Source organism: Vicugna pacos, chromosome 10, assembly GCF_048564905.1.
Source record: "Vicugna pacos chromosome 10, VicPac4, whole genome shotgun sequence".
NCBI lineage: Eukaryota > Metazoa > Chordata > Mammalia > Artiodactyla > Camelidae > Vicugna > Vicugna pacos.
Window position 1 is genome coordinate 64,724,646 of NC_132996.1, and position 11,227 is coordinate 64,735,872.

The 11,227-nt window shown below is 44.6% G+C and overlaps 1 protein-coding gene across 1 annotated transcript; it reads left to right on the forward strand.

The window, feature by feature from the left end:
- Positions 1–2,393: 2,393 nt before the first annotated feature.
- Positions 2,394–3,332, forward strand: LOC102541421 (olfactory receptor 10V1-like). Its single transcript, XM_006214941.3, has one exon. It carries the CDS (start codon positions 2,394–2,396, stop codon positions 3,330–3,332), a length of 939 nt encoding a protein of 312 aa, XP_006215003.2.
- Positions 3,333–11,227: the final 7,895 nt, after the last annotated feature.

An 11,227-nucleotide genomic window follows, 5' to 3' on the forward strand; every position in this document is an offset into this window, starting at 1 on the left:
GTATGTGTGTGAGGGTATAAATACCCTAACATCCCTTTATGTTACCCTTTATTCTTCTGCAAGTACCATTCGTTGGCCAAAGCCAACCAGAAGCCATAGGGTGAGTGAGACTGGATGATTCAGTCCTTAGTGATCAGCCTCCCGTGGGGCAGAGCAGGGTGGAGAGTGGATCTGCGAGGTAGACCTGGAATAACCAACAAAACCTTCCCTAAGAGGAAGAACAGTCTCTGAAAGTGATGGAAACAAAAGTGTCCAGAGAGGCCAGGAGACAGTTTGGGTAGCAGAGTATCACAGAGGCCTTGGGCGAGGAATTTCAAGGCAAAGGGAGTATCAACAGCCCCAAATGCAACACAGATGAAGTAAAAAAGTAGCTCTTGGATTCAACAACTTGGAAGTCATTGGTGACCTTCATTGCAGGGGTTTCAGGGTGTAAGGTGGAAACCAGATTGTGCTAAAGAAGGAAATAGCTGAAATGGGAAGGAGACGGGAGACTTCAGAGGATCACGTAAGATTGGGGGAAGTTGCTTTTTACCACGGGAGGTAGAGTTGCCGTAGAGTGGGAGCAGAGGCAGGTACCGGGGAGAGGAGGAATAGCTTGTGGGCCAAGACCCCAGGGGAAGCAGGAGGGGCTGAGACCTCCAGCTTTGCCGACGAGAAGGGACACTTCTAGAAGGCATATGGGAATTTGTTACGGATGTATGGATAGACAGAGGATGGCACAGGTCCAGAGCTAGTGAGAATGATGCTCAGTTGCCTCCAGGTGGATTCCATTATTTTTTTCTGTGAAGTTGGAGTCTGGGTCATGACTACTGGGAGAGAGGAGATATCAGAAGAGCAGACTTGAAGAGACCAGGGAAATTTGCACTAGTCTTGGTGGGAACCAGAAGGAGCAGCTGACTCCAAGGCTTAGAAACAATACTGGGGTTGATAATGCCCCTGCCTCTTTTTTTAATGGAGGTCGTGGGGATTGAAGCCAGGACCTTGTGCATGCTAAGCATGCACTCTTACCACTGAGCTATTACTTCCCTCCGATAATGCTTTTTACTCTGTATCGTGGCACCAGGCAGCAGAATTTTGTGATCTTCTTTAATCATGTTCAACCTGGAATGTAGATGCTGGTTATTACAAAGGTTAACAGGTTTGGCAGAAGGTCAAGGAGCCAAGGATAGTGATAGTATTGGCAAAAGACGAATGGGAGAAATGGACTATAGGTCTTAGTTGGATGGAGCAGGGAGTGAAGCCCAAAGGAGGCTTATCTGGGGGAACTGGAGACATTAAGCTTGTCTTGAAAAGGTGGAAGAAGAGTAGTATTAATGATTATTGCCAACATTCATGGGAAGCTTCCTAGGGACCAGACACATTAACTTCTCACAACAATCCTGAGAGTTGTGCTCTCTCGCTGCCTTTATAGATGAAGAAATTCAAGCAAACATCTTCAGCAAGTTGCTCAAGGTCATGCCATTGCTTAATGGCATCAAGGTCATACCATTGCTTAATGGCATCAAGGTCATATCATTGCTTAATGGCAGCAAGGTCATACCATTGCTTAATGGCAGGTCGGGCTGTGCTCTTGACAACCAGGCAAGGGACTGAGAGGGTAGAGGGATTTGTGGTCTAGGAATGGTGCACTGTGGCTTAACATCGCAATGCTGACTTGGACAGATATTCATACACAATAGTCATAGCAGCGTTACTCACAATAGCCAAAAGGTGGAAATAATCCTAGTGTCCATGAACAGATGAACAGATAAATAAAATGTGGTATATACACACACACATGCAATGGAGTATTATTCACCCATAAAAAGGAGTGTAATTTTGATCTATGCTGCCACATGGATGGACCTTGAAAATATTATGCTTAATGAAATAAGCCAGACACAGGAGGACAAATATTGTATGATTCCACTTATGTGAGGTACCTAGAATAGGCAAGTTCATAGAGATAGAAAGTAGGACTGAGGTTGCTAGGAGCTGGAGGAAGGGGGTCATGGGGAGCTTCAGTTTACTGGATAGAAATTTGGTTTGGGGGTGATAAAAAAAGTTTTGGGTATAGATAGAGGTGTAGTTAGACAACATTGTGAATATATTTAATGTCACTGAATTATACACTTATACATGGTTAAAATGGTAAATATTATGTAATATATATTTTAACACAATTAAAAGATAAAAGATTTCAGTGGGGGCTACTTCAGGTGGTTACAACAACCACAAAGTTATTGCAGGAGTGAGCCACTGAATTTGACTGGAGGTGAAGATGGTCACAGTTGAGGAAGAAAGAGAAAGGCCAGGAGCTGAAGGGGTCATCCATCCGGAGCTGTGCATCCTGACATTTATCTGCCCTCAGAGGGCAGCACCTCTGCTGTTAGCAGGCCCGATGCCTTGAATCCATGGAGGATGCCAACCAGACTGGGCCGAATCACTTCCACTTCCGCCCCTTCTCCCGACTCCCCGAGGTGCAGGTGCTGATTTTCGTGACCTTCCTGATCATGTACGTGGTCAGCGTCAGCGGCAACACCTCCATTTCTCTCATCATCGGGACCAGCCGCTCTCTCCACACCCCCATGTACTTCTTCCTGGCCAGCCTGGCGGCTCTGGAGATCTGTTACTCCTGCACCATCGCCCCTCTGACTCTGGCCAGCGTCCTGTCCCCAGAGAAAACCCTCATCTCCCTGCCTGGCTGTGCTGCCCAGATGTTCTTCTTCATATTCCTGGGCAGCGCCGACTGCATGCTGCTGGCCGCCATGGCCTATGACAGGTTTGTGGCCATCTGCCATCCTCTACGCTATGCCCTCCTGATGAGCTGGAGGCTGTGTGCCCAGCTGGCCCTGGGCTCGCTGGTGCTGGGGTTCATCTTGGCCTTGCAGCTGACCGTACTCATCTTCCGACTCCCCTTCTGCAGCAGCAAAGAAGTCGGCATGTTCTATTGTGACGTCCTTCCTGTTATGAGATTGGCTTGTGCAGATACCCGGGTCCATGAGGCCACTCTCTTTGTGGTGGGTGTCGCTGTCCTCACCATCCCCTTCCTGCTTATCGCTCTCTCCTATGTCTTCATCGTGGCTGCCATCGTGAAGATGCGCTCTGCCGAGGGGAGGCACAAGGCCTTCTCCACCTGCTCCTCCCACCTGACGATGGTTCTGCTCCAGTATGGCGGGGGAAGCCTCATCTACCTGTGCCCCAGCTCCAGCTACTCTCCAGAGAGGGGCCAGGTGGTGTCTGTGGTCTACACATTCATCACCCCGATGCTGAACCCCTTGATCTACAGCATGAGGAACAGAGAGCTTAAGGATGCTGTGAAGAGAGCGATGAGGAGGTTCCTGTCATCCTAAACACAGCAGCCGCCCTGGAGGTCCCTCTGCAGCATTGCTGGGTGGAGACGAGAGGCTGAGCTCTTTGAAAGACGGGGGCTGAGAGGCCGTTGGCTTCACACTGTTACTGCTTCCCGGTCCTGTTATTTTTGAGAAGTCACTTTCCTTTTCTCATCCTCTGATTCCTCATCTCTACAATGGGGACGGACACGCCCACAAGACCTCAATTCCAGGTGGTTATGAGGACCAAAAGATACATTAAGTGAAAAAAATACTTTGTGACTTTTAAAGAACGATACAGGAGAGGCGGCTTTGAGATGGCAGAATAGAAGGACGCGGAGCTCACCCTCTCGAACAGTACATCCAAAATACAGCTACATGTGGACCAGTTCTCACACAATACCTACTGCTCTCCGGCAGAAGGCCTTGTACGAGGGGGACTACAAGGAAAATCATCACTGGATAAACAACAAGGTCCTACTGTACAGCACAGTGATCTCCATTCAATACCTTGTAATGGCCTATAATGAAAAAGAATATGAAAAGGAATATGTGTGTACGTATATATAACTGAATCACTGTGCTGTACACCAGAAATTAACACTGTAAACCAACTATACTTCAATTAAAAAAAGGAAAAAGAAAGAAAGGGAAGATGCAGCAGTTAATGTTTATTACCATCCTCACCATCGCAGGCAGAGTCTGTGTCCTGCTTCGGACTTCGCTCCAGGTGTAGTTCTCAGGCCCTTAGCAGGCTCGCACGTTGCACATCTGGGCAGGGGGAGACACAAGCGTAAGTTGCCGATCAAACTGGGACTGTTCCAGCTACTCTCTCATGACGCCCGTGGTGTAAATGCCGAGTTTCTGCCGTCTTGAATTATTTATCTTTCATCCTCAATTGTCTTCCTGGGAAAAGTGATGGGGGAAAGCACTGGAGTTTAAAAAGTTTTGGGAGTTTTTCTTTTCTTGCTGTTATACCTGGAGCTACTCTGTCTCCACCTCCGTCTCTGACTCCATAGCAGTCTGCTTCTAAATCAGCCCGCCCATGCCTGTTAGGTTTCCTCCCCACTCTCTGTCCCTTTCTTCTCTCATTCTCTCTCCCTTACACACACACATTCACGTCTCATAGTCTCCCTTTCCATCTATTCCTAGTTGATATGGTCTCAATATTTGTGTCCCCCCCAAAATTCATATTTTGGGATGGTAATGCCCAAGGTGATGGTATAAGGTGGTGGGGCCTTTAGGAGATGCTCAGGTCATGAGGGTGAAGCCCCTTCTGCCATGTGAGGATGCAATCAGAAATCTGTGACCTGGAAGAGGCCTTTACCCGCCCACAGTGGTACCCTGATTTCCCAGACCTCCATCTTCCAGAATAGTGAGAAATACATTTCTGCGGCTGATAAGCCACTAGTCCGTGGCACTGAGTTATAACAGCCAGAACGGTCTAGGACACTAGCGAGGTATGCACAGTACGGACAGATTGCTTAGTTAGTTGAGGCTCTCTGTGTGGAAGAGAGGTAATGTTGGTTCAGATGTGGATTCAGGTGAAGCAAAGCTAATTCTGTGAAGACAAACACTGGACGCAGTGAGGAGGGGAAGGGATTCATTCACGCGGCTCTGAGCAGCCTGAGCAGGGTGCCAGTGACGATCGCTTGTCCCAGGGCAGCGGTGCCACAACACGGATGCTTTACCTTTGTTTTGTATGGCAGAGGAAGCTCATTCATTCCTCTACCCACTGACAATTGCGGGATTTATTTATTCAAACACATTCAAGGTGACAGTAAACGATTATTTATTGAGCTCTGTTGTGTACGCTGCTCCCACCTGTGGTAGGTGGGGCAGGAAATGGAAAGGCATGTGAGAAGCAGCTCCTGCCTGGAAGGACATTGAACATCTGGAGGGATTTAAGAACACAAGCTATGATTACACCAATGGCCAAGTGCTACAATACTATGAGTGCCAAAGATGGGTCAGTGAAGGGAATCCAGGCAAGGCTGATGGGGGAGGTGGCACCAGAGCTGCACTGCAGGTCTCTGGGTCTGGGTTGCACAGAGGAGCAGGAGGGACATTTCTGGAGGAAGTGTCTGCAAGGGCACAGAAACAGTGAATAGTTCTGTGCCTCTGTTTCCCAATCTGGAACAGCATAAAAAGTGAGCTGCAACATTTTTCTCTTCTTGTTTTTTTCTGAAATGTACCACAGTCCTAAAAGGCAGAAACCATGACCAGAATTCATATTACATGAAACTAAAATGTCACCTGCTTCCTTTGAAAAATAAGAGCCCGAAAGCATCTTCTTTGGTTCACTTACAGACGCTTGGATCCCTCCTGTGTTCTACCAAAATATTCTACTGGGTCAGTGTTCTCTGTAGGCTACCGATTGAATAATTGGTGTTGGGGGGAAATAAACATTATACGGTCAAACAAATGTGAAGAATAGTGTGCCGATCAAAATAAAATGAGGGATTTATTGCAGGTTTACTCAGTGCCCGTGACGGGCAACTGTGCAGTCATGACTGTCCAAGATGAGGGATGTGTGTTGTGATGTTTTCTAAATTCTGTCACCACCAAACTCCTTTTTCCCCTTGGAATATCTTAGGAAATATTTTATTCTGTTGATCCTACTTTGGAAAATGCTGCCCCAGCTGATGCTGACTGAGTACCAAGAGGGTGATTTCACTAGTGATTGAAATATTTGATGTACTTTTTAATCCACCATGCCCTTTGAGATAATAGTGTAGTTATGAATTAGCAGGCTTCTTTCCCAGTGATTGAATAAGAGAATTAATGATGGCCATTTATCATCACGATAACCCACGAAATGGGTGTTACTAACTCCCCCCTTACATATAAGGAAACAGAGACACAGAGAGGCTAAGTAACTTGTTTGAAGTCACACAGCCAGTAGACATAAACTGAGATTTGACTTGAGCAGCGTGGTTTCAAAGTCTGGGCAAAAATCACTCTCTCTCCCAGCATGCTATCACTGTTCTACAAGAGCTTGGGAAAATCGCATCATTTTTCTATCCTTAATTCAATTGCATAATAAAACGGGGACAGGAATATCTACTCCGTCTCCCCAGGTTATTGTGAGATCTCCAAGGGAAAAAAAAAAAATCCAAACCATAGAAGTACAGGAAAAGATTCAGCATGGTTAGTCAAACAATCCACATAGAGAAATGAACTCGATGACTTTTTTTTTTAATTAGAAAAAGCTTAAAGCATAATTGTTCAATTGCCTTTCACCTAAGGTTTCACTCGGTTTATCCTGTTACTCTTGGCAAGTGTTTCACGGGTGTTGTAAGAGACAGGTGCATGTTGCTTCCGCAGCTCAGGGGTAACAGTGGGCATCTCATGATGAAGCTTCCGCATTGAGTCTTCCCACTTCCTGCACCAGGCTCTTTAGAGGAGAACTTCGTGCTTAAGGGCTCCAGGAGTTGAGGAGTTTGTATAAACATAAAAACAAGTGAATATGGTGTAAATTACTTATATTGTTAAATCATAGGCATAGGTAAGTGGTATATGGGGATTCATGTTAGGAAAACATCTGAACAACACAACATAAAACATCTTCAAAAACAAAACACATTAAAATTTTTTAAAACAACTTCATGTGGTATAATTCCTGTACAGTAAACTACACATATTTCAGATGTACAATTTGATGAATTTTGATACATGTATACACCCATGAAACCACCACCACAATCAAGATATGTAACATTTCCATCATTCCCCAAGAGATGCAGATTTTCAATTCCCAGTTTATCCCTTCCCACCCACTTTACCCCCTGGTAACCATAAGTTTGTTCTCTGTCTATGAGTCTGTTTCTGTTTTGTAAATAAGTTCATTTGTCTTTTTTAAAAAAAGATATAAGTGATATCATATGGTATTTTTCTTTCTCTTTCTGGCTTATTTCACTTAGGATGATCTCCAGGTCCATCCATGTTGCTGCAAATTGCATTTTATTTCATTTTTTATGGCTGAGTAGTATTCCATTATCTCTCTCTCTCTCTCTCTGTCTCTCTCATATATATCCATTATATATATATATATATATATATATCATAACTTCTTTATCCAATCATGTTAATGGGCATTTAGGTTGTTTCCATGTCTTGGCTATTGTAAATAGTGCTGCCATGAACATTGGGGTGCATGTATCTTTTTGAATTAGAGTTCCCTCCAGATATATGCCCAGGAGTGGGATTGCTGGGTCATATAGTAAATCTTTTAGTCTTTTGAGGAATCTCCATACTGTTTTCAGTAACGGCTACACTAAACTTAGTTTTTAATCAAAAGAATATGCAGCAGTGATGTCATGTCTGAGAGTACTGAAAAACACTTCGGCTTCTCTCTCTCTCTTTATCCCTTTCACTTGCTCGGTCTGATAGAATCCAACTACCAGGTTGTGAGCTGCCCTGCGAAGAAGCCCACGTGGTGGGGAACTGAGGACAGCCTCCAACCCACGACTGTTGAGGAACTGAATCCTGCCAACAACCACGTGAGTGACTTGGGAAGCAGATCCCTCCCCAGTCAAGCCATGAGATGAGACAGTAGCTCCCAGCCAACACTTTAATTGCAGTCTTGAGGCAGAGGCACCCAGCTAAGCTGCATCTGGATTCCTGAGTCACAGAAACTATAGGATAATACATGCATGCTGTTTCAGGCTGCTAGATTTTAGGGCAACTTGTCATGTGGCAATAGAGAACTAACGCAAACTGTAAGGGGGTGAAAACTGCAAGTCAGGGAGTTTATTCTCCATCCTTTCTGCAGTGGGTAAGAATCGCTGTGGGGAACAGAAGGACTCTTCCCCTTGGATTCTCTAGCTCCCTTATCTCTTTCTGCTGAACATACCCTGGAGACCCTACCTCCAGGTACAAGAACCGGAAAGTGGTCTCACCTGTTCCACCACCAGCCCTTACTGGTCAAGATGGGGTAAGGCTCAGTCCTTTTCTCCAGCAGGAAAGAAACAGGCTTAGAGGAAAGAGAGAGAGAAGTGGAGCCCCCCAAATCCCAGGATCTTCTCCTTGGTTTGTTTGTAAAGGTGAAATTAAGTGTTGGCTGATTTATCTACAGCCAAAATGCAAACACTTAAATTAACCTTGTTATATTTGTTTAATGGGGAAACCACTGCCCTAGACATGGTAGGAAACCAAGGACCATGGTGGAGCCAAAAAAAGAAAATACACCAGAGAGAAGGGGCTCCTACTAAGTTACTTACGTTACTGTCCGTCTACATGGAGACCGTCTAGTGCACTGGGGCTGAACGCCAGAGTCCTCCTGACCAGCCCATGGACTCCCCTTGTCCAGGTCCCTTGTTCCGCAGTAACTCGACTTTCTTTATTCTCTTGTATACAACTAGCTTTTTTTTTTTTTAAATGTTTTTTTAAATCGAAGTATAGTCATTACAATGTGTCAGTTTCTGGTGTACAGCATGATGTCCCAGCCACGCATATACATACCTGTACAACTAACTTTTGGAATCCAGATTTCTGCCTGTCATAGAATTGCAACTATTAATATAAAATGAACAAAATAGGCTTCATATCTAAAAGAAGTTTAAAAAAAGACTTAGAGTCTGTGATAACTACCTTTAAGTAGAATATAAGAAAAGAACTCTGGGGCGGGGGGTGGGGGGTAGGCATAGCTCACGCTTAACATGCACGAGGTCCTGGGTTCAATCCCCAGCACCTCTTTAAAAAAAAAGAAATAAAGAAAGAAAGAAAAGAGCTCTGTTGATGTTTCCCTAACTGAATTCCTAGACTTCAACCCAGTTAAAAGGGCTCTTTATGCTGTTTTTAATTTGTAAAAAATTTAAAGGAAATCAAATGGTCATTTTTGTTATGGCCACACAGGCTGACCAAAAGATCATTTTTTTTTTTAAATTCATGGAAACATCCTCTCATAGAAAACCAAATTTCTTTTTTGTTTCCTAGTTTTATTGAGATACAACTGACACATAACATTGCATTAGTTTAAGACGTACAACATAATGATTTGACATTATGTCTATTTTGCAAAATGGTTACCACAATACGTCCATCACCTCTCATGGTCACAATTTTTTTCTTAGGATGAGAAATTTTAAGATCTATTTTCTTAGCAACTTCAAATATACAATATAGTATTATTCACTACAGTCGCCATGCTGTACATTACACCCCCAGGACCTGTTCATTTGATAACTGGAAGTTTGTACCTTTTGACTCCCTTCACCTATTTTGTTCCCCCAACCCCAACCCCACCTCTGGCAATCATCTGTTCTCTGTATTTGTGAATTTGAGGAAACCCAATTTCTGATTACTTGGCAAATGTATTTTTTAAGGGATATGGAATCATTCAAAACAAGATATCCACAGATGAAAAGAATGCCTAGTATTCTTGATCTTAAAAAGTTGGAGAATCACTAGTTTTGATCAGCCCCCCTTACTTCACAGATGAGAAAATTGACTGTGTGGCGTCAAGTGACAGCTGTTTTCTGACAGAAACTATGTCAAAAACTCAGTGCATTGCTCCATATAGCCCCTCAGCAGCTGCCCCTTCATGGAAAGCCCATCCTGTGAAGGACAGATTAAAGTTCTTAAATGTTCGGGGGTAGGCAAGGAGCAAGAAATAGTGGTGGAAGTTATAGGGAGGCAGGTTTTTGTTTTGTATAACAAAAAACCTTTTTAACAACAGTTGGACCTGTTCAACCAGAGAACAAGCTTCCTGGAGAGTATTGGGGAAAAAGTGCTAAGAAAATGAAAATGCATTCAGGCAGAGGCTCAATGATCCTCCTTGATCCTTTCTTATGGTCTTTTCAGACGCCTGTTGTAAAGAGTTGTTCACATATCTGTCTTCCTCAGAAGACTCTCTTTTCCTGAAGCGGGGACTTAGTAACAGAAATTGAAGGGAAGGAGGTGGGATAAGATTTCTGATTTGCTCACTATTTCCATTTATGACCACCAGGGTGCGCAGAAGCCTTCCCTTTCCCAAAGACGGGAAATTGACCCAGCGAACGCCCTGGGTAGAAGGAAGTGTACAGGACTAGAGGGAGGATTAGGGTTGACAATGGCAGGCTTCGAACAGTCCAATAGCTTACTGACGGTATCTTTATGGGAGGCAATGGAGCACGCACTAAGATCGCAGAAGAGGGCAAAGTTTTGTTAGGATTACGAAAATATTTAGTCCTTTAATCTGGATGCACGGAGCCGATTCTTTGCTTGATTTGAGAAGTCTATCTTAGGAAGACAAATAGGGAAGAGGGAATAGAGGGTGGGATGGGGGTGGGGGGGAGGAGAGAGCATAAAGAGGGAGGGGCAGTGCGAAGGACACGCCCACCTTGTCAGAAAGAGCTACACACATGGGGAACTCTACACAAGGTAGGAAGTAACAGCTTAAGCTTTACAATAGAAACATCTTTATCCTACAACTCTGCTGTATAGGTGACAAATCAGCCATTCCTCCTCTGTCACACAGACCTCCCAGAAAACTGTGAAGTGGGTAATATCTCTGATTTATAGATCTGGAAATGGGGGTCCCCTAGAGAAACAATAACTTTCCAAAGGTATACACATTGTTAGTGGCAGGTGTTCTGATTTCATCATTGAACTGCTTATGTTTCTCTTATGGGTCCCCACTGTCAACATCATAAGATCCGAAGTCTTCGTCCCAGCCTCGCCTCCATCATTTTCACTCTTTCAGCTTCAACACGCAGACCTCCGAGACCGGGCACATTCCGTTACTTGGAATGCCCTTCCTCCAGGCAGAATTCGTCGCTGTCTCTCCCACCTAATCACTTTGTCTTAGAGTTCCTTGTTTTCGGGGTGTAGTCGCCGCTTAGCAAGGAATGAGTCAGTTGAGGGCCGGATCCTAGCACAGTGAATGGCTGTCGAATGGAAAGACTGGAATTGAGGTCAGACGGACCGACTCGCAG

Excerpts from the sequence above, each read along its gene's own strand:
- LOC102541421 (XM_006214941.3), top strand. The coding sequence starts at position 2,394 with ATGGAGGATGCCAACCAGACTGGGCCGAATCACTTCCACTTCCGCCCC.